At 47.7% G+C, this 23,158-nt stretch overlaps 1 protein-coding gene across 4 annotated transcripts; it reads right to left on the bottom strand.

Annotated features, from left to right (window-relative positions):
• Positions 1-1,670: 1,670 nt before the first annotated feature.
• Positions 1,671-22,390, bottom strand: LOC118384657 (transcription activator BRG1-like). Of its 4 annotated transcripts, none has more exons than XM_052518966.1 (31): positions 22,121-22,390; positions 18,468-18,725; positions 18,145-18,280; positions 16,985-17,410; positions 16,634-16,732; positions 15,742-16,334; positions 13,242-13,415; positions 12,955-13,128; positions 12,744-12,794; positions 12,272-12,402; positions 11,973-12,027; positions 11,247-11,510; positions 10,894-11,057; positions 10,586-10,652; positions 10,332-10,442; positions 9,968-10,210; positions 9,767-9,880; positions 9,558-9,665; positions 9,344-9,430; positions 9,178-9,224; positions 8,894-9,060; positions 8,467-8,630; positions 8,000-8,266; positions 7,479-7,556; positions 7,031-7,249; positions 6,653-6,915; positions 6,401-6,506; positions 3,570-3,671; positions 3,230-3,368; positions 2,652-2,788; positions 1,671-2,336 (listed from the first exon to the last, which is right to left on the bottom strand). In XM_052518966.1, exons 2-31 carry the CDS (start codon positions 18,681-18,683, stop codon positions 2,304-2,306), a joined length of 4,935 nt encoding a protein of 1,644 aa, XP_052374926.1. In that variant the 5' UTR covers positions 18,684-18,725; positions 22,121-22,390; the 3' UTR covers positions 1,671-2,303. The 4 variants fall into 4 exon arrangements, with proteins under 4 accessions (XP_052374926.1, XP_052374925.1, XP_052374924.1 ...); XM_052518965.1 differs by having other exon boundaries at positions 12,744-12,791; XM_052518964.1 differs by having other exon boundaries at positions 6,401-6,509; positions 12,744-12,791; positions 22,121-22,389.
• Positions 22,391-23,158: the final 768 nt, after the last annotated feature.

Below are 23,158 nucleotides of genomic sequence, written 5' to 3'. Positions count from 1 at the left end.
CAGCTACAGTAGAGCCTGTTGGCAGAGAGATCCATCTTGACAGACCTGGGAAGCTGCGTAGACATTGGGTGCCTTGCACTAGATGTACTATAGTAAGTTAAAATGAGGAAAGCACTAGGTTCTTGGCATGTAGACTAACTAGTCTGATGTTTCATGTGGAGGCCTTCACCTAGCAAAACATCAGTATAGACAACAGGGCAATCCATCACCAACCAACTGGAAGGACTGCCATTGTTTATTTCCCAAGACTTAACTATCAAACACCAGAAAACATGGCTCTAATATCTCAATACAAAAGCATAGTTTTCTAATGGGAGGGAAGCATACCACTTTTAGTATTATTTTACAATGGTCTGCCCTTGGACAATTGGATAAGGCAGAGATAAGTGATACATTGGGTGGATACTGAATAATATATAGTAAAATGACTACATTGTCCTCAAATGAGAGTTTGTGTCCAACACTCAAGGTCACTTCTGTTGGAACCTTGCTATCCAGCTTTCTCTCGTATGTCACGAGTCTTGGAGATATGACAATGTGAGACAATTTGTGCAGATACATGTTGAAACATATAACCACTGGTTGCAGCCCCTCCGCCTTGCCCTCCACTCAACCCCTCAAGACAGCTCACATTCATGACACACCCCTTGTTCATAACAGACCGTCTCCTCTGCCTGCCTACAGAGCGGTGAGAGGAACTGTTCCATTGGCTACTTGGTCCTTCCACCCCTGTGGTGCACCAGCTGTTAATCCTGTACACTGATCTGTTGGTTTCAACCATCACATTCTTGCCCATCTTCCATATCTCTTCAGATTTCACCTCAACTTCACCACTCCTGACCATCATCCCTCCTAGCAAAGCTTTCTTATTGGAATGTATTTCTGATCAATGACCTTTTTTATTTAAATCACAAAATAAACCGGTCATGTTAACCTATATACACATAGGATAATAAGAAGGCTAGTCAGAGGTTGGTCTCAGTGCAGTCAGAATCTCTGCCATCATGGTTAATGCGGTGACGGTAGCTCTTTAGTCACTTAAAAGGAGTTGACAAACCATTTGAGGAGAGAACAGACTACTGCAGATCCATTCAAAAACGTTCCACTGAAAAATGACTTTACACACACAAAAAAAATGTATTTGTCCAGGTGTTATGACATGAGGCCACGGCTGGAACAAAGCAGTGTGAGGGGGAGCGGGAAAAAACATCAGGGTCAATGAGTGACCTGAGGAAGAAGAAACTGATGTGTATCTGAGATCAGAGGCATGGAAGCCCTGGCAGGATCTCACACAAGCCCAGAGTAACATTGTTTGAAATACAACTGTGTTTAAAAGCACTGTGGCCTAAAATACATAATTTAAATAATTCAGTTTATCATAGCAAACTAGCGTTCATTTAGTGTTCAGCATGTGTACAGTTCAGACTCAAGGAGCAAATCTTCAACCTAAACATCAACAAAACACCTACATTTTCAACCCATGGCTTTTCATCCAGAGGCATTCAGTACTGCTATCTGGTCAAGGTGAGAGGGCCATCTAGCGTACATACAAGATAACTACAGTTAGTCAAAGATGGCTTAACAAGTTCATTCCTTTTAGCACATTTAGGATACAGCAATCAATCATGTGTAGTGCATAAAGTGAATAAAGACACCAGCAGTGAGGAAAGTTTAATTACGAGACGCCTTTATTGTACTTTTTGGAATCCAGTGACACAGACGTGAGACAGAGTCACGCCCTTCCCTTCTCACTCGTAGCCGGAGGAAGGCCTAAGGGGGAACGTACCGTTATCTCACTTGTATTCTTAAATTAAACAGAGATAATAGAATGACACACCCAGGTGCATTTCCACAGACCAAACAACATGCATTCAGGGGACTTAGAAACCACAGCGACTCCGGTCACACAGCTCCATCTCAAAGGAAACAAAACAAACTCACTTAAAGTCAGCAAACTCTCCCTGTGGTCCACGATCAGTCTGCTAATCAAACCTTGTCCACCTTAAATCACTTTCAGGAGAAAACAACAAGGCAAAAAGACATACAGTCCAGCTATTCATACCAGGATTGCCTGCTTAAATATGTAAGTGTTTTTTATTTTTTTTAATAATTTGTGTTTTTTAAATTGATGGTGTATTTTAATTATGGAATACATTTCTCTCACTAAAAATCACCTCATCTAGGTAAAACTAGGCCCCTCTCCACTGGCTTGTCTCCCTGCTATAGAATCTAGGTAAAATATATAAGTTCCAGTCAAGGGTGTCAGTGGGCCGTTGGTCCTCACAGAACAGGAGTGGTTCAGTTCAGTCCTCCTCACTGCCGCTGACTGAACCCGCCTGAAACAGAAGCCAGAAGGAAAAACACTTAATCCTACAACCCAATACAACATAGCTTGTTGATCACCAGCCTAGTACACTGTAGACGTTTAAGAAAACATTTCTGAAAACAAATGTAAGTGTTAAATATATATATATATATATATATTTTAAATACTGTTGCTCTGAGTTACATACGTTAAATCAGTGTTGCTAGACAGCCTTCTGTGCAAAGAGCTTAGAAGAGGTCAACTTCAGTCAGTAGAGTAGACCGCTTCGATAGGAAGTTTAAATTGACAGTTAAGTAGTGTCTCAATGTATTTGTGCGTGTCTTACCTCCTCCTGCTCCTCCTCGCTGTCGTCGTCACTCACCACAGGTTTGGCCCGGGAGCCACGGCCCCTCCGGCGCTGGCCCTTCCCTCTACCCTCCTTCTCCTTCCTCCCCAGCTTAATCTTCACCTTCACTGAACGAGCTAAAAGAAGGAGAGATAAAGAAAGAAGCATGGACACAAATCCATGAGTATACAATTCCTCAAAAGTACAACATATGATTAAATAGTTTAAAGGGGCAATCCCTGATTGCAACATCTATTTTTGGACTTTTAAATTAATTTACACCCATTGATTCTTGAAGAATTAAAGTTAAATTGTCACATTCCACCAGAACCCAAAATATAATATTGTTTTTCTCCTTTGTAAACAATGTAATAGTAAACAAACACTGTACAGCCTCAAAACATGGTTAAAACTATAATTATGTATTCATAGCTCAGTCTATGAATTTGAGAGTGGTTTCAACAGCCCCATCAGCCAGCTATTTACCAAACACGGGTGCGTTGTTGTTTGAGCGGCAGATTGCCTTATTAACAATGGACTATGACACTAAGTGCATATGTAAATACTGTAACACTCACATTCAGACTCAGAGCCTTCGTCCACCTCCTCCTCTTCTTCCTCACTCTCCTCTCCCTCACTCTCCTCCTCCTTCTCCTTTTCAATCTTCTGCCGGACGCTGGTGAAGACTGACTGCAGTACGATGGAGTCCTCATAGATCTGGGGGGTGAGAGACGTTACTTCAGAGTATGAAAGGTTCAATTCACCATAAAAAAGGTTGTGACAAGTCTCCTCAGATCTGTAATACATTGGGCTGTAAAAGGCCCTCCATATCCCAGCACCCACACAGCATTGTCTTATCATGCCCAACAACGGTCTGTCCTCCACTCACTCCCTCCCTCCCTGTTGCCGGACACTCACCAGAGAGCCCTCCAGGTTGAAGGTCTGAGCGTTACTACACAGCAGCATCACATCCTTCTCCAGGTCATTCAGGCTGCGGTATTTATGGCTGCGGATCCTCTCCTGGAGGGGAACAGAGGAGAGGACATCAGAATAGTGATCAGACCAGTAGAGAACAACACAGGACTGAAAAGATCAGAACTAGACAGCTAGATGTGACTTGTCAGTCCCCTAACCTCCCAGAAGGACTGTTTTACTGAATGCGATTCCCTAGTCGATTCCCGCAATGTCTAATATTAAAGAAGTCTCGAGGTATTGCTCGCCTGAGGGAGAGTACCTTATTATAAGCTGTAGACAACACTATCTACCAAGAGAGTTCTGATCTATATTATTCGTAGCATTCTATTTACCACCACAGACCAATGCTGGCACTAAGAATGCAATCAACAAACTCCATAAGGCCATAAGCAAACAAGAAAATGCTCATCCAGAAGCGGCGCTTCTAGTGGCCGGGGACATAAATGCAGGCAAACTTAAAATCAGTTTTACCAGCATGTCACATGTGCAACCAGAGAAAAAATAAATAATTCTAGACCACCTTTACTCCACACACAGAGATTCATACAAATCTCTCCCCTGCCTTCCATTTGGCAAATCTGACCATAATTCTACCTTCCTGCTTACAAGCTAAAACTAAAGCAGGAAATACCAGTGACTCACTCAATACGTAAGTGGTCAGATGACGCGGATGCTACGCTACAGGACTATTTGCTAGCACAGAGTGGAATATGTTCCGGGATTCATCCAATGGCATTGAGGGGTATCCCACCTCATTCTTCGGCTTTATCAATAAGTGCATCGACGACGTCCCCCCCACAGTGACCATACGTACAGATTCCAACCAGAAGTAATGGATTACAGGCAACATCCGCATCGAGCTAAAGGCTAGAGCTGCCGCTTTCAAGGAGCGGGACACTAATCCAGATGCTTATAAGAAATCCCGCTCTGCCATCAGACAAACCATCAAACAAGCAAAGCGACAATACAAGATTAAGATTGAATCCTACTACACCGGCTCTGACACTCGTCAGATGTGGCAGGGCTTGAAAACTATTACGGACTACAAAGGGAAACTCAGACGCGAGATGCCCAGTGACACGAGCCTGCCAGATGAGCTAAATGCCTTTAATGCTTGCTTTGAGGCAAGCAACAATGAAGCATGCACGAGAGCACCAGCTGTTCTGGATGACTGTGTGATAACGCTCTCAGTAGCTGATGTGAGTAAGACCTTTAAACAGGTCAACATTCACAAAGCCGCGGTGCCAGACGGATTACCAGGAGGTGTCCTCACAGAATCCATGGACCAACTGTCAAGTGACTTAACTGATATTTCTCAACCTCTCCCTGACCGAGTCTGTAATACATACATGTTTCAAGCAGACCACCATAGTCCCTGTGCCCAAGGAAGCGACGGTAACCTGCCTAAATGATTACCGCCCCGTAGCACTCACGTTGGTAGCCATGAAGTGCTACCCACCTGAACAAAAGGAACACCTATGTGAGAATGCTGTTCATTGACTACAGCTTAGTGTTCAACACCTTAGTGCCCACAAAGCTCATCACTAAACTAAGGACCCTGGGACTAAACACCTCCCTCTGCAACTGGATCCTGGACTTCCTAACGGGCCACCTCCAGGTGGTAAGGGTAGGTAACAATACGTCTGCCGCGCTGATCCTCAACACTGGGGCCCCTCAGGGGTGTGTACTTAGTTCCCTCCTGTACTCCAACACCATAATTAAGTTTGCTGACGACAACAGTGGTAGGTCTGATCACCAACAACGATGAGACAGCCTATAGGGAAGAGGTCAGAGAACTGGCAGTGTGGTGCCAGGGCAACAACCTCTCCCTCAACGTGAGCAAGAGGAAAGAGCTGATTGTGGACTACAGGAAAAAGCGGTCCGGACAGGCCCTCATTAACTGTAGTGGAGCGGGTCGAGAGTTTCAAGTTCCTTGGTGTCCACGTCACCAACGAACTATCATGGTCCAAACACACCAAGGCAGTCATGAAGAGGGCACGACAAAACCTATTCCCCCGAAGGAGTCTGAAAAGATTTGGTATGGGTCCCTAGACCCTCAAAAGGTTCTACAGCTGCACCATCAAGAGCATCCTGACCGGTTGCATCACCGCCTGGTATGGCTACTGCTCGGCATCTGACCCTAAGGCGCTACAGAGGGTAGTGTGTACGGCCCAGTACATCAGTGGGCCAAGCTTCATGCCATACAGGACCTATATAATAGGCGGTGTCAGAAGAAAGCCCATAAAATTGTCAGAGACAACAGTCACCCAAGTCCTAGACTGTTTTCTCTGCTACCACACGGCAAGCGGTACCGGAGCGACAAGTCCAGGATCAAAAGGCTCCTTAACAGCTACTACCCCTCAAGCCACAAGACTGCTAAACAGTTCGTCAAATGGCCACCTGACTATTTACATTAATCCCCCCCCCCTTCACTTCATTTAATTTGTTTTGTACACTGCTGCTACTCACTATTTATTATCTATGCATAGTCACTTCACCCCTACCTACAGGTACAAATGACCTCAACTAACCTGTACCACCGCACACGGACTCAGTACCAGCACCCCCTGTATATAGCCTCTTTATTGTTATATTTATTACTTTAGTTCATTTGGTCAATATTTTCTTAACTCTTCTTGAACTGCACTGTTGGTTAAGGGCTTGTAAGTAAGCATTTCACAGTAAGGTCTAAACTTGTTATAGTCGGCGCATGTGACAAAAAGTTTGATTTGATTTAGTCTTATAACCGATATATTAAGGGGTTAGCCCCATACCTTAATCTTCCTGAAGTCGACAGGTTTGCGGATGAGCTCGTAGTACTCAGGCAACTCCTTGCGGGAGGGCAGCTGGATGAAGACTTCACTCAGCTGGCGCCCATTGCTGCTGTGAAATAGGAGAACAGGGAAACTCCGGGATTAGTCCACCTCAACATGCTCTGCTCTGACCACTACATGACAAAGCAGGTTGTGTTTGTGTATGTTGTCATGTTCTGACCGTCATCCAGACACAGGAGCTCACCAACTCACCCGTCCTTGTACTTGATGACAGTGTCCACCACCTTCTTCATCTTCTTGGTGAGGGATGGGGGGTTAGGGGACAGTTTTTCAGCCGGAGGGCGCCCACGTTTCTTGGCCTTCTTTACCTCCTCATCCTTGTCACGGCTGCGACCACCACTGGAGCTGGGCGTGGCCGAGCCGGGCATGTCGTCACGGTCTCGCTTGCGCTTCCGGGTCGTCTTCTTGTGACGCACCTCCTCCTCGAGGTCCTCCAGATTACCGTCCTCTATGGCCTGTTGGAGGGGGAACCACACATCAGCATTGCAGGTCATAGACCATAGATCTCAGTTATAGGACTTTCAATTATTAGTTAAATTATTTTTCGACGACAACAGCTGGATAGCTGACCTTGAGCCACTGCTTCTCTGTGAGTGAGTCGCTGTAGTCCACCTCCTTGCGCTGGCGAGAGCCGCGACCAAACATCTTCTCCTCCTCCTCCTCACAGGTGAGCCTCTCCACCTCGGCATCATCCTTTAGGATCCAGGTGGGCAGCTCGTCATCCTCCATCAGACGGGGCTTTCTCTTGGGGTTGCGGGCGTCCTCGCGGCGCCGGTCCAGGTCCATACGCTGGAGGGGGAGGTACAATGTAAGAAAAGAGGAGAAAAAAAAACGGTTGAAGAATGGTAGACTTCCACCTTAAGTCGATGCATGGGTGTCATTGTATATCAGACTTGAGGTTGTGTCAAAGCCTCCAACAGGGCAGTCTTCAGTCTAGAGGTTGACCGTGAAGCCTCCAGTTGCCTCAAGCAAGACTCAGACTAGATTACTGTAAATCCTGAAGAACTATGGGACTGACCATGAACTGGTCAAACTCCTCCTCGCTCCTGGCAATCATCTGGTTGACGGTCTCATCATCAGGCACCTCATCCTCCTCCTGTAGACAATAGAAAGGGTGAACACAGGGCTGTTAGTGGTGCCTCAGTCTCTGAACTAGAATTATTGAATGCTTAACAGTTATGTTAGTATCATATAAAGTGCATTGTAACATGTAGCACATGATGTATTGGAGTAAATCTCCTACAATACGTGTGATGCATACATCTACCAGGAAACCACTGCTCCTACTAACTGTATAGATAGTAGGCGTCCTAGCTGGAACTCTGTTCTATGTTATTGAAAAAGAGCTTCATTAAATAAATAAAAAGTTTCATTTTTAAAGAAAACGCAGGAAGAGGAGAAACCAAACCTACAAAAAAGGAACAGCCCCTAAATCCAGAAGGTAGAGAGGAGGAGGAGAGAAAAGTAAAGAAAATGTTAAATGGTAGGGAGGCGTGTGGGTGGTTGGGTAGTGTGGTGGACGGTCATGATCACACCCACCAACGCCCCCCCAGCGCGCCAGCCCCCCGGGGCCCCGACCTCGTCCTGTTCCTCATGCTCCAGGATGGCCTGCAGGAAGGCACGGCGCTCGTGACTCGACGACTTCTGGTCGAACATGCCGGCCTGGATGACCTTCTGGTCCACGTTCAGCTTGTACTTGGCCGCCGCCAGGATCTTCTCCTCCACACTTTGCACGGTGCAGAGACGCAACACACGCACCTCGTTCCGCTGCCCGATACGGTGGGCTCTGTCCTGGGCCTGCAGATCCTGTACAGGGGAGGGAGAGAGAAAGAGAGGGGTGAGTGATCAGAGTTAGGGGGAGGGCAGGACATGGGAATTGGCTATGTTACCTCACAAAATCACCCCAATAGCCACTAATCCTAGCTGTTTTCTAAATATATATCAATAACCAGTGAGATTCCTAGATCATAATACTACAGTAGACAGTAGAGGGTAATGAGCTGAACCTGATGTGGATTCCAGTCGGAGTCAAAAATGACCACGGTGTCAGCAGACTGAAGGTTGAGGCCCAGCCCGCCGGCCCTGGTGCTGAGCAGGAACACAAAGTACTGAGAGGCGGGGTCATTGAAGGTCTTCAAAAGCATCCCACGATCCTCAGCCTTGGTGGTTCCTATGGACAACGACCAATGGTGTTAGTTACCAGTTACCAGGACAACAGCAGGAGGGATGCAAGTAACATGAGCTCGTGAACGTACACCAACCTCCCCACATCACAATGTTGAGTTATTGTGTTCTAATAAACTGCATACTACAAGTACAAAACAAACCCTACACATAGTTCTGTATTTCTCATAGTACAAAATACATCTGGAATTTGTCTTGAATTTATTTTCCCAGCACCAGACAAAATAACTCTCCTATCCCGCCTCTCACCGTCCAGACGCAGGTACTTAAAGTTGCGCCAGCCAAAGTAGTCCTCCATGATGGTCATGGTGGAAGTCATCTGACAGAAGAGCAGGACCTTGTGGCCGGTGACCATCAGCTTGGGCAGGATACGGTCTAGCAGCTCAAACTTCCCAGCGGCGCGGTACAGGTCAGGTCTGGAGGAGGCAGGGGACGAGAACAGAGGGGTGGATGAGGGAACGCGCCACACATAGTAAGATCAACCACAGCACCATGAAGCATCGACATGCAACGTCAGCAGATGCTTTGCTTACCCAGACACTACGCCCCCAGTGAATCCCAAATGCTCAGAGAAGGACTCCTGTGAACAGACGAATCACAACTTTTCAGTTAAAATAAGAAGCTATAAACAATCTCACACTTCAGTCAACATCTCTTCTCAATTCATGGAAGAGTTGAGGTGGGCCCTTTGCACTGTACCTCGATCTGCTGGAACATGTAGGGATGGTTACAGATCTTCCTCAGCTGCATGATGGTGTTCATCAGGGTCTTGGTGCCTCCTTTACCCTGAAACACAACACTCCGCACTTAGTTATCCTGTAGTACCCATCTAAACAGCCCAGTATAACTGACCCCCAGTCAGTTGTTAGGGGGTGTATGGAGAGCAGTGAGGGGGTTCTCTACTCCTCCTTACCTTCTTGTCTTTCTCAGAGCCGTCGGTGAGCAGCACACCCTTAGCCTGCATGTGTCTGTACAGCACTCTCTGCAGGGCCGACATGTCACACTTGATCACATACTCCACCTAGGGAACACACACGAGAGAACAGAAACAATCAAAGAATCAATTGATTGATCTTCATTGTCCTTGGATACTGAAAGCCAAGTGATTGACAGGAGTCAGACCTTCTCAGGCAGCTGGGACTCCACTTCCTTTTTCAGTCTGCGCAGCAGGAAGGGGCGCAGCACTTTGTGCAAACGACGGATAATCAGGATGGTCTCTTCCTCGTTCAGATCCACCTGGGGTCGAGAGAGGGGGGTAAGAGTCCAGCCATGATGACCCCAATGTCTCCAGATCACCCCTCTCCATGGCCCCGACTAACTCACCTTCTCTCCGGTCATGGCGAAGGGGGCGTTGAACCACTGCTCGAAGGTAGTGCAGGACTTGAAGATGGTCGGCAGCAGGAAGTTGAGCAGGGCCCAGAGCTCCGGCAGCTTGTTCTGCAGCGGGGTGCCGGTCAGCAGCAGACGCCGCGGGGCCAGGTAGTGGGTGTTCAGAACCACAGTCAGCTTACAGTGGTGGTTTTTCATACGGTGGCCCTCGTCCACTATCATGTACTTCCATCGCAGCTGAGAGGGAAAGAGTACAGTGGCGTGAGAAGATGAAATGGAAGTTTCCATAGGTTCACCTGTCTGACTAGGGACATTTCTAAGGCGGTGCACAGGGTGATTTGAAGAGGTGGGTCCCTACCTTAGCCAGCACTTGCTTGTCTTTGATGATGTACTCGTAGGTGGTGAGCAGTACGTTGAACTTGCCGCTGCGCAGGATGGGGAGGAATGCCCGGCGAGCCTGTGGGGAGCCCTGGACAGAGACATGGTAGAACACACATCAACTTTACATCTACAGAACACTGTAATCAAAGGATATTCACATGTACATGCGGACCACCTACTATGCAATTGTCAAACTTCACCCTGGAAGAAGGGTTGAAAGGGGCTACTCACTTTGTAAGAGACTTTCACCACAGTTGGAGCCCACTTATCAAACTCATACACCCAGTTGGACAGAGTTCTGAAAAGAAAGACGGGTGAAAAATGGATAAACATACTTTCTCTGTCCACCTAAAGGTCGCACTGACATAAAACAAGGCAAAAATATCTATGACTGTGGAAAATACCTAGAACAGCCCTTCTGGGCTTGTATCTGTATAATTACAGAACATCTCGATTGAAACAACAGAAATACTGCATCAGTCCCGGTCTATAAAGGAGCAGAGAAGTGACTAGAGGAAAGGAGAGGCAGAGGGACTCACGAGAGGGGCACGATGATGAGAAAGGGGCCGTTGATGCGCTTGTGCTCCATGAGGTAGGTGATGAGGCCGATGGTCTGGATGGTCTTGCCCAGACCCATCTCATCAGCCAGGATCCCATTCAGGTTGTTGTTGTACAGAGACACCAGCCACTCCAAGCCCTTGATCTTAGATGTGATAGGGACACCAGTCATTCTACTGTCTCACACAGTCATCAGGTACACATGGCTTTGGTCATGTGTTCTCTTCTTTTTTGACCTCGTTACTTCTTGTAAGCATTGTGAAAGGTAATGAAACACTACAGCATGCATTGTGTATGTGAAATCATGTTACTGTGACGTGGGTAGACTGTGTACCTGGTAATGTTTGAGCTGCCCGTTGACCAGCAGCGTGGACTGTTTGTCCACCGTCTCAGTGACGGCGTGGGCCACAGCATAGTAAGACTGCAGGCCTCGGGCGAACGCCGCCTCGGCACTGTTATACTCATCATCCACATCCTGCTTGGCCCCTTCGATGATGTAGCGGACGTCGACCTCGGACACGTCCTCTGTGTCGGGGTCTGGGATCTTCTTTTTCTCCTCAGTGGGAGCCTGGGAGGGCTGGGGCTCCACCTCTTCCTCCTGAGGGGTGCGGAGCAAGAGGATGGACTCAGATACAGGGGCCACACAGCCTGGCTCAAACTGTCTCAGCTAAGGTCAAGTCAAAAGACGTTATCGAATCGGAATAAAATATTCTTTATGGAAACTAGAACACGGCTTGTCCCATGAAATGGTCAGGATTAAGATTAATCTGGAAAAGATCCAGTAAAGATATTTACAGCACAATACATTTTGATTTACGTTAATATAAGCTTTATAGTACACAATGCAGAGAAAGGGTTACATTAGTTTGGGCTTGGCAATGGCCTAGTTTCTGATAGCCCATGGCAAGAGTGGTATGCCTCTGAACAGACTCCACACGCAAGGTCTCATCCACGGCGGTCTGCTTACATTTATTTAAAGGTGACTTGAGGTTTACGATATACATATATTAGAGGGGAAAGTGGGGGGTAAGGAGAGCATTGCGGTCTCTAAGGTACATACCTCCTCTTCCTCTGAGCCACTGTCCTCGCTGTCTGAACGAGGAGCCACTTCATACCTGCAGGAGAAAAGTTCAAATGATTAGTTGTGATACCTGATGAAATTGTTTTGAGATGACAGTGTTTATGTACTGATGGCTAAGCAACAGTGTGAAAGGCATTTAGATTTGTACAATGTTCATCCTTTCCCAAGGAAAATGGTATTTCACATTCCTCAGGCTTGTGTCGTCGTCATTATTAGTATTATTATTCCCACAGTCTGGGTAAACAAGCGTGTCTTCTAGCTAGCTGTGTTTAACTGACCCAGGGTTCATTTCCAGCCAGGTGTCCAGCTGGCCAGCCCGGGGCGCATCCAGCCCCGTCAGGATCTTCCCACTATCTAGATGGATCACCTTCACAGGCAGGTCACTCATCTGACTGGTCTCATCCAGAGGCTGAGAGTGGAAGAGGGAGTGAGTGAGAAATTGACTGGAAACTGTGTGATATATTATTGCCTGTCAATATGATCGTTTCATAGTAAATTAAACAAGTATTCCTGTGGCCTTGTGAAAAACAGGGAGCCTGGAGACAATGCTACATCATGAGGCAAATGGCCTATTACCAGACATGAAAAGGGCCTATTAGTTAAAATGTTGAGTGATGGGGCTTACATTCATTCATTATATTGTTCTTCACGAACTAATGGCAGAGAAGATGACTTTGTAAAAAAATCTTGGGGGGAAATTATTGTCAGGATTTTATCGGACCAAATCTTTCACTGGGATCTGAAACTCACCTCTCCGTCGGGTCCCAGGGCAGGAGGCTGGCCCTCCCCACTCTCTGGCTTCTAGGGAACACGAACATCAGTTTCTCATATTACAATGACAGGCTCAACAACGTAAACACAGGGGGCCGCATATCGCAGTAAAACACAAGGTAACACAATAAAACAAATGGAACTTCAGAAAGATGCACTTTCAACATTTGTCCTTGGTCTCATTCTTCACCTTCTTCTTCTTCTTTTTCTTCTTCTTCTTATCCTTGAGGGCCTGATCAGCCTTGTGGGCTCTGACCAGATCGGTGAGGTTGGCCACGTACTCGTCTGTCTGCTGCAGCAGGTAGGCCAGGCGCTTGTCTTTCTTCTGGTCAATCAGCTTACGGTAGCCCTCCTCATCTTCAGCCTAGGGAAGGACACACATTGACTACAGGTGTTAGAGGCACTGGGTGTGAGAGTAGATATATGGCTATTTAATAGCGAGTGTGTAAACGAGCACGCAGCTGTGTGGTCACTCACCATCAGCCTTCTCATTCTCTCCTTCTCAATGCGCTCGTTCTCCTTCTTCTGCTCACGCTCAGTGTTGGCGTGGTACGTGGCCACAGCTTTGGTGGCCTTCTGGAGCTTGGCTGTGATGGAGCGGTGGTACTCCTTGAAGTCTTTAGCATGCTGCAGGATGCTGTTAAGGTATTCCTACACAAAAACCTCTGAATATTAGTGTCTATACAATACAACACAAAGCACTGGAGGCACAAGAATGTGAACTTCAGCCCCGACCCCTCAGTGTACCTGGCGTTTCTGCCCCGACCCCTCAGTGTACCTGGCGTTTCTGCCCCGACCCCTCAGTGTACCTGGCGTTTCTTCCCCGACCCCCCGACCCCTCAGTGTACCTGGCGACCCCTCTGTACCTGGCGTTTTCTTCCCGACCCCTCAGTGTACCTGGCGTTTCTGCCCCGACCCCTCAGTGTACCTGGCGTTTCTGCCCCGACCACTCAGTGTACCTGGCGTTTCTGCCCCGACCCCTCAGTGTACCTGGCGTTTCTTCCCCGACCCCTCAGTGTACCTGACGTTTCTTCCCGACCCCTGACCCCTGTACCTACAGTGTACCTGGCGTTTCTGTCCCGACCCCTCTTACCTGGCGTTTCTGCCCCGACCCTCTGTACCTGGCGTTTCTGTCCCGACCCCTCTGTACCTGGCGTTTCTGCCCCGACCCCTCTGTTACCTGCGTTTCTCCCGACCCCCTCTGTACCCTGTCCCGACCCTCTGTACCTTTCTGTCCCGACCCCTCAGTGTACCTGGCGTTTCTGTACCCCCTGTGTACCCGGCGTTTTTTCTGTACCTGGCGTTTTTCTGCCCCGACCCCGTTTCGACCCCTCAGTGTACCTGACGTTTCTGTCCCGACCCCTCTGTACCTGACGTTTCTGTCCCGACCCCTCTGTACCTGACGTTTCTGTCCCGACCCCTCTGTACCTGACGTTTCTGTCCCGACCCCTCTGTACCTGACGTTTCTGTCCCGACCCCTCTGTACCTGACGTTTCTGTCCCGACCCCTCTGTACCTGACGTTTCTGTCCCGACCCCTCTGTACCTGGCGTTTCTGTCCCGACCCCTCTGTACCTGGCGTTTCTGTCCCGACCCCTCAGTGTACCTGGCGTTTCTGCCCCGACCCCTCAGTGTACCTGGCGTTTCTGTCCCGACCCCTCTGTACCTGGCGTTTATGTCCCGACCCCTCTGTTCTTCCCCGACCCCTCTGTACCAGTGTACCCCTCTGGCGTTTCTGCCCCGACCCCTCAGTGTACCTGGCGTTTCTGTCCCGACCCCTCTGTGACCCCTCCCACCCCTCTGTGTGTACCTACCTGGCGTTTCTGCCCCGACCCCTCAGTGTACCTGGCGTTTCTTCCCGACCTGTACCTGGCTGCGACCCCTCTGTACCTGGCGCGTTTCTGTGTCCCGACCCCTCTGTGACCCCGTTTATGTCCCGACCCCTCTGTGTACCTGGCGTTTCTGCCCCGACCCCTCTGTACCTGGCGTTTCTGTCCCGACCCCTCTGTACCTGGCGTTTCTGCCCCGACCCCTCTGTGACCTGGCGTTTCTGTCCCGACCCCTCTGTGTACCTGGCGTTTCTTCTCTGTGTACCTGGCGTTTCTTCCCGACCCCTCTGTACCTGTACCCCTCTGTACGCGTTTCTGTCCCGACCCCTCTGACCCCTCTGTGTACCTGGCGTTTCTTCCCGACCCCTCTGTACCTGGCGTTTCTGTCCCGACCCCTCTGTACCTGGCGTTTCTGCCCCGACCCCTCTGTCCCGACCCCTCTGTGTACCCCTCTGTACCTGGCTTCCCGACCCTCTGTACCTGGCGTTTCTGCCCCGACCCCTTACCTGTCCCGATGCCCCGACCCCTCCTGTCCCGACCCCTCTGTGTACCTGGCGTTTCTGTCCCGACCCCTCTGTGTTTCTACCCCCTGTACCTGGCGTTTCTGTCCCGACCCCTCTGTGTACCCTGCCCCGACCCCTCAGTGTACCTGGCGTTTCTTCCCCGACCCCTCTGTACCTGGCGTCTGTCCCGACCCCCTCTCGTTTCTGTCCCGACCCCTCTGTGTACCTGGCGTTTCTGTCCCGACCCCTCTGTGTACCTGGCGTTTCTGTCCCGACCCCCTCTGTGTACCTGGCGTTTCTGTCCCGACCCCTCTGTGTACCTGGCGTTTCTGTCCCGACCCCTCTGTGACCCTCTGTGTACCTGGCGTTTCTGTCCCGACCCCTCCCCTCTGTGTACCTGGCGTTTCTGTCCCGACCCCTCTGTGTACCTGGCGTTTCTGTCCCGACCCCTCTGTGTACCTGGCGTTTCTGTGACCCCTCCCGACCCCTCTGTGTACCTGGCGACCCCTCTTTCTGTCCCGACCCCTCTGTGTACCTGGCGTTTCTGTCCCGACCCCTCTGTGTACCTCCCGACCCCTCTGTGTACCTGGCGTTTCTGTCCCGACCCCTCTGTGTACCTGGCGTTTCTGTCCCGACCCTCTGTGTACCTGGCGTTTCTGGCGTCGTTTGCGCTCCTGTTCAATCTTCTGTTGCTTCTCCAGTTTCTCTGTGATGCGGGCCTCACGGAGGGACTGCCGCTTGCTGCGCTTGTAGGCCTTAGCGTTGACCCCTCTGTGGGCCGTTTCTCCCGACCCCCAGGGCCGTGTCACGTACCTGGCGTTTCTGCCCCGCATACACACCACTACCTCCTGACGCAGCTGTCTCTGGAAATTTAGCAGCCTCAGGGCCTTGAGCTCGATGTTGGCTTTGGTGCGCAGGTCTCCGGCGAGAGACCCTGGTAGATGCTCCAGCTCCTGGATACGGTGAGTGATACGAGCCTGCAGTCTGTACTCTCTCTCCTGGAGGATCTCTACTGGGTCCAGGCCACGGGGCTTCTGGATGGGCGTGATGCGGTTCTGTTTCTGGTGCAGCACCATGGGTGGGGGCTGGAGGGGCTGCCCAGGGGACTGGGTCTGGGGGGGCATTACCGGGGAGGCAGCAGGGGGCACGGAGGGGGGAGCAGGGGAGGGTCTGCCAGTGGGCTGAGGGGGAATCAGCTTCTGGGGGGCACTGGATGGAGCAGCAGCATTCACCATGGGCCCTAGAATATATGGCATTGAAAGAGTTATTAGTTCTACCATTAATTCCACAGTGTTTTGGTGCAATGATTATCTGTTTAATACATGTGTATTACTTAATTTTAATATGTGTGTATAAATGTTTATTTAACTAGGCAAGTCAGTTAAGAACTAATTCTTATTTAAAATGACGGCCAACCCTTTTATAGGTCTGGTGAAATTATCAGCACAGGAAAGAGAAGAACATGGACTAAAAACACTACAGACTAGTGCCTTCTCACACACAGGTAAATCACTGCCCAGGGGTCAAGCTGAAGCTCACCTTCGGGCCATTGTTTAGGGGGTCCATTGGTGGGCTGGCCCTGCATACCAGGAGGAACACCTGAGGGTCCTGGAGGAGGCATGTTTGGGCCTACCATTCCTGCAAGATGACATTAGATATGATCAGACACTACCTGGGCATTCATGCCTACTGAAGTCTAGTTAAAGTAGAAAATGGTGCCTGAACTGAGAACATGTGTTCAAGTTTCACCACCAGGGGTCCGTGTTAAGCATTCAAATTATTTATTTGAGACAGACAGCATTTGTGTGTCATTCATAGGGTTGCAAAACTCATTGACAGAGTGTGAAGCATAACCTTGTACACCCCCCCTCCCTCCCTCCTTCTCCTCACCATGAGGTCTGTTGTAGTTTGCTGGTGGCTGTCCAGGCCCCGCTCCAGGCCCAGAGGAAGGGGGCATGTTGGGCATCCCTGGCTGCTGCTGCATCCCTGGCATAGGCCTCTTACCCTGCACAGCCATCTGCAGGTGGTCTGGTAGGGGCTGGCTGCGAGCCAGCATCTTGTAGGCCATGATCTGGGCCCTAAGCTGGTGTAGCTGGTTTTGGTTGAAGGGGGTGGGTCCACCAGGCCCAACCCCGCCTGGCCCAGAACCACCACTTGGACCTGGGACCCCAACACGGTTCTGCTGGCCCATGGACTGGGGGTCACTGCCCTCCACGGGGACACCTGGGCCAGAGGGCATCATTGGGCCAGCGGGAGGGCCGTTGGCTGGCACAGGGCTGGGAGAGTGCTCAGATCCCCCCAGTGGAGAGGGGTAGCCTGGGGAGGAGAGACAACAGCACAGGTGAGAAAAGTCATCTTCCCAGGGAATGGTAGGGCATGGCTGTCCCTTTATCTGAGAACAGTGGGAAACTGATTTGAATTACCAATAAAAATGGCTAGATACATCGAAATTGGTATCAGAATGGATGCTAACAGACTAGAAGAAATGTTAACCAAATCCAGACTGGTATTATGATTATGAGCTGGACTGGCGAAACAATCACTTTACAAAAATCAGTCTCTAACAGACATGCACACATTACAGCTGAGCCTCGCCCTCTGTCACACCAGTCAATACAGGATAGAAGAGTCAACAGAAAAACACCCTCTCCTGTGTTACAGTATTTCAACAGCCCCTCTGTCCCTCTCTCCTTGGTGACTGAGTAGTTTTGTAGCAGACAGCTGCCACCAGCATTGTCTGAAAGGGGAAGCCTCATGCCCCGCCCCTCCACTGAGCGTCTGCTGCTCACGCTACCCAACAAAACGACAGAAGTGAAAGAGGAGAAACTAGCTGGTTGAGTTCACAGTACAAGTGCACACAAGTCTACACGAGTTACCATTCTCTTTTCGGGTAATCAGCTTTAAAAACAATTGTGCTTAAGTCTAAAATCATAAGCACCATATTTAGATAATATGGAAAGCTAATAAGTTAACCTTTTGTGTAAAGCTCCTTCAATAACAGAGTCAATGTTTCCTCTATCCAATCTAATCAGTACCCCATGGTATGGTACCTTGTGAATGTTGATCCATGGGGCTAGGAGGGGGTCCCATTCCAATGTGGCCTCCACCTGGTCTCATGCCCATGCTCTTCATTGGTCCATAGCGAGGGTCATCAGACATGCCCTTCTCATGCATGCCTTCCATAGGCTGGGAGAAGACAACACACATTAATACATTGACATAAGCATGTGCTACTTAGACAGCACATACAGTTCTTATGTACAGTAAAGGATGAATAGATTAATGCAAAAAAAGTATCATAAAATGGTACCACAGACCATAGCAGACATTTAACATACATTACAGTTATGGATATGCCCATTTTCTGTCTTACTTTGTGCATCTGATGCATATTCTCCTGAGGATATCCTGAGGGCCCCTGTTGTGGGTGGGAGTGTCCAGAGGCTGGGGGACCTGGGCTGGGTCCCATCATGCTATGAGCAGAGCTTGGGGAAGGGCTGGGTCCCCTCATGGCTCCTGGAGAAGGCCCCGGTCCTGGGGAGGGGCCCGGCCGAGGTGTCCCTCCCATGGGGGGGTCTGGGGTGGACATCTCTCAGCTGAGTCTGAGAATTTGACAGCACCAAGCTCCACTCTGCAGAGAGGACAAATTACAGATGATACTGTGCTCAGTTGTTGACAAATTTCGCAATATTTGTTTGCGTTAGCTGGATGTACCTGCACCAAATCTCCAGTGGTTTTCCTTCAAAGCTTGTTGTCCATGATCTTTTTAAAAAGGGAGGCTTTTTTTGTTGCAATTTTATTTCCACGATGGATCAAAAAAACATGTTTTCTAATGACTCTTGTCCCTCCGCAGCAGACATATGGTATTATAATAGGATTTTAAGGCACGTATAAATATCCTGCTTAATATAATAATTGTGTCATTATCACAAAACAACTGCATTATACTTAAATACTACAACGTCAACCAGTAAATGGCTCTTTGGCTAGCTTTTGCTACAGCATTCATCAATGAGCGTTAGGATTCTAGCTAACAATTGATGCATCCAAAATAGTTATTTTGCAAAGACGACAACCAAATATAATCTTAACAACTTTTCAAGTAAGAATCAAAACATAAATCTTGGCTATATTGAATTGGCGCAGATGGTAACAGATTCATACTGCAGCCAAGAGTCACGCGCATCTGTGTGTATACAATCATGAGAACCACAATAAAGAATGTATCGGCACCTAAGTATCGTGATATCGTATCGTGAGGTCCCTGGCAATTCCCAGCCCTAGTGCGTACCAGATGATCTCTATGTAGCCATCATCCACAAATGGACTTTGTGTTCTCTGAGCTTTGGGTTCTCGGATGTGCCCAAATTACCCAAAATACACCAGTTCGTTTGAATAACAAGATCCAATTCTCAAGATAGCCTTTTTGTAGTCATTTGAGTATGTTTTGTGTTAATATGCACACCTGGCACAAATATACACAAGTAGGATAAGAAAAAAGTAGAAATGAAGACACTAGACTGGTAGAACCTGAAAGCACAGTGCACACATCTCCTGAGTTGGTTTATTTGAAAGCCAGTTTCTGCTTCAGTCACAAGGTGGCTCATTTTGTCAAGATATTAGCCCAAGCATTCTCACCTTAAGACAAAAGTGTGAGTGTAGGCAACTACACATCAGCCACACTGACTCTCAACGTGGGCCCCCCCAGGGGTGTGTGCTTAGTCCCCTCTTGTACTCCCTGTTGAGCCAGCACTGCATGGCCGCACACAACTCCATTAAAGAATGAATATGTTCCACACACACTATAACACAGCCCCGAAGAAGCCACGACAATGCCTCTTCCCCCCACAGGAGGCTGAAAAGATTTGGCAAGGGCCCTCAGATCCTCAAAAAGTTATACTGCTGCACCATTGAGAGCATCTTGACTGGCTGCATCATCGGGTAGTGCGTAAGGCACTGTACATCACAGGGGCCGACATCCCTGAATTCCATGACGTCTATGCCAGGCAGGATCAGAAGAAGGCCTTAGAAAATGTCAGACTCAAGCTACCCAAGTCATAGACTGTTCTTTCTGCTTCTGCATGGGAAGTGGTACCAACATGGCAAGTCTGGAACCAACAGGACCCGTAACAGTGTCTACCCCCAAGCCATAAGACTGCTAAATAGTTAACAAAATAGCTACACAGACTGTCTGCATCGACCCCCTTCAGCACTAACTCCAACTCATCATATACACTGCTGCTACTGATTATTTATCCTGTTGCCTAGTCACTTTACCCCTACCTATTTGTACATAGCTATCTACCTCAATTCCCTCGTACCCCTGCACATCGACCCGGTACGGGAACCTCGTACCGGGTACCATTCTACGTATGGGTGGTCCTTCTGTAGCACAGTTGGTAGAGCATGGCGCTTGTAACGCCAGGGTAGTGGGTTCGATTCCCGGGACCACCCATACGTAGAATGTATGCACACATGACTGTAAGTCGCTTTGGATAAAAGCGTCTGCTAAATGGCATATATTATTATTATTATATATATTATTATTATATAGCCATGTTATCGTTACTCATTGTGTATTTTGGCTATTCCTCAAATGATTTGTATATTTTTCTCTACATTGTTGGGAAGTTAGTCTACACCTGTTCGTTATGAAGCATTTGATTTGTTTAAAGACACCAATGTTCTGTTTATCTTCAGTTTGTACAGGCCTACCTAAAAACCTCTGGATTATTACATGAAGTGGTCCGCCTTTGATAATACAACCCATATCACAAATAAAATTATAAATGGTATACTTTTATTAATAATTGCTTTCCTCAAATATAATAATTGCACATAGATAGTTGGACAGAAATATGCTCCAATGACTAAATATGTTTTTCCAGTGTGTGGCGATTGACAGAATGAGGAGAGTTCTTGTTTGAAAACCTTACACTCAGACGAGGTGATTCAGACGATGCTGCCCAGCAGCAGCTGCATGCATAAAAAGAACTCCCATACACTCCCGACAGAATAAACATAAAAGGTAAACAGCAACCATGATGCGTGGGTAAAGTTGTCGACATCATGACATTCATGTTAGTGAGACGAGTAACGTTATAGCTAGCTATTTAAACGATTGAGAGTGGAATATATTGTCGTTCCTCCTCACTAGATATTGTTATGTTAACAGTTATGTCCAAGGACTGATGCATTCTCTTTGGTGAGACAGTAGTAGCTTGATACTGTAAACCCTTCTACCGGCGACTTGGCTTAAGCTAGCTAGCTTTAGTAAAACACGGATATTTAGTTAGCTAGTGGAACATAGTTGCCGGTTGCAGTTGGTAATCGTAGCAATTGAATTACAGTAGCTAACTAATTAATTAAAGACTTCGTTAACTACTTGCTTAATATTTAGTTATAGAAGCTAACTAACCAACGTTATAAAAAAAACAGTTAACGGATGCTAAGCTAATGTGGTGTACGGTGTAGTTAGCATAGCTTGACCTGGCTAGAAAGCTAGCTATGTATAGTAACTCAGTTCCGTTTACAACACAGGTTAGAAACCATTCACTCATGTGATGTGCTAACAAACATTGTTTTCTAGCTACATAATAAATGTATAACATGAAAACTAAAAACACAAAGAAACACTGCCAGACAGTTGGCTAACGTTAGCTGGTATAGTCTCTACTAGCCGAACATGCTGTCGTTACAAAATGTATGGTGAGAATTGGGTTATTTTGCTGACTTTGGAGATGCAGCAAGAGAGTAAAAGTTAAATAATCATTTCAGTTGATTGATCCAACCTGCATCCCGTACCCCCGCTCTTGATAGACAGATACATTTACAAAAAACACAATTCATTCATTTCACTCTGCCGCCAGTCTGCATTGCAGACAAGACAAAAAAAAATGTCGGTCTAGATACTAACGTTCCTTCCAACGATAAACAAAAGAAAGAAACTGAAATTATGTAACAATAAGCTGAATACGGATACCATCGAGGAAGTCTTAAAAAATACAACTTTTGAATCTGACTTACATTGAAATCACCCTTCGCCGATAGGTCCCTTAGATTTCCAACGCTAGCCAGAAACAAAGAGCGACCTAGCCTGTTAGCATTTTTTCTCTCACCACCCCCACTTCTCGTCTGATTGTATCGCCAAGGAACGGCCTTCACTACAGCAACGGTGATACAAGAGCGCCCCCCCTACACGTTCATCCCCAATGAACGACTGGAAAATCAACGCATGCCCAGTCTAGGCCCCATTGCAGAGAAGAATGCGGGCGAAGTATGTCGACGTGGGGGATGGGTGTACAAGTTATTATAGAACAGCACTATTACATGTAGTAAAATAAGATGAGGGGTCCTTGTTGATTGTAGTCATTGACAGTAACAATTCAATTAATTGAGCTCCGTTTACATATATTTTTTCTGCCTGAATAAAATGTGCAATGTCAAAAAAGCATTTGCCGATATCAACACTAGTTTTTATTTTATTTAACTAGGCATGTCAGTTAAGAATACATTCTTATTTACAATAACGGCCAAACCCGGACGACACTGGGCCTATTGTGCCACCCCATGGGACTCCCAATCACAGCCGGTTGTGATACAGCCTGGATTTGAACCAGGGTGTCTGTAGTGACGCCTCTTGCACTGAGATGTAAATGCCTCAGACCGCAGCGGCACTCGGGCTCGCCACTCAGTAGATGGCGCAAAATAGAAAGGAAATATGATTTAGGCTAGGCCTATTCCACCATCTAAATGTTAAATGACTTAAATGTAAATGTGTGTTATTTAATGGACATATAATTGCATAATATATTTTTACAGCCACATGAGGCTACTGTAGTGATCATGTAACCTAATGAATCACACCTTTTCCAGTATTTGTGATTTTGACTGTTGTATTTGCGAATTCCAACCTGTATTGTAGGCTTGTTTTAGCCATTGGCCTTCAACTATTTTGTTGAAAATGTATTTAGAGGCTATATTTAGAGGCCTGTGATCTAGGGTCTCTTTAAGGGGAGGCCTATAATAAAAACAGTAATAAAACACAAATAGAATCCTACAATT

This window comes from Oncorhynchus keta, chromosome 5, assembly GCF_023373465.1.
Source record: "Oncorhynchus keta strain PuntledgeMale-10-30-2019 chromosome 5, Oket_V2, whole genome shotgun sequence".
Classification (NCBI taxonomy): domain Eukaryota; kingdom Metazoa; phylum Chordata; class Actinopteri; order Salmoniformes; family Salmonidae; genus Oncorhynchus; species Oncorhynchus keta.
The sequence above is the reverse complement of the archived record's forward strand: the minus strand, read 5'-3'. Positions and strand labels throughout refer to the sequence as shown.

Excerpts from the sequence above, each read along its gene's own strand:
- LOC118384657 (XM_052518963.1), bottom strand. The coding sequence starts at position 18,683 with ATGTCCACCCCAGACCCCCCCATGGGAGGGACACCTCGGCCGGGCCCC. Across the intron at positions 18,281-18,467 it reads ATATGCATCAGATGCACAAA|CCTATGGAAGGCATGCATGA; the intron begins GTAAGACAGAAA and ends GTCTTCTCCCAG. Across the intron at positions 17,411-18,144 it reads CATGGATCAACATTCACAAG|GCTACCCCTCTCCACTGGGG; the intron begins GTACCATACCAT and ends TCTCCTCCCCAG.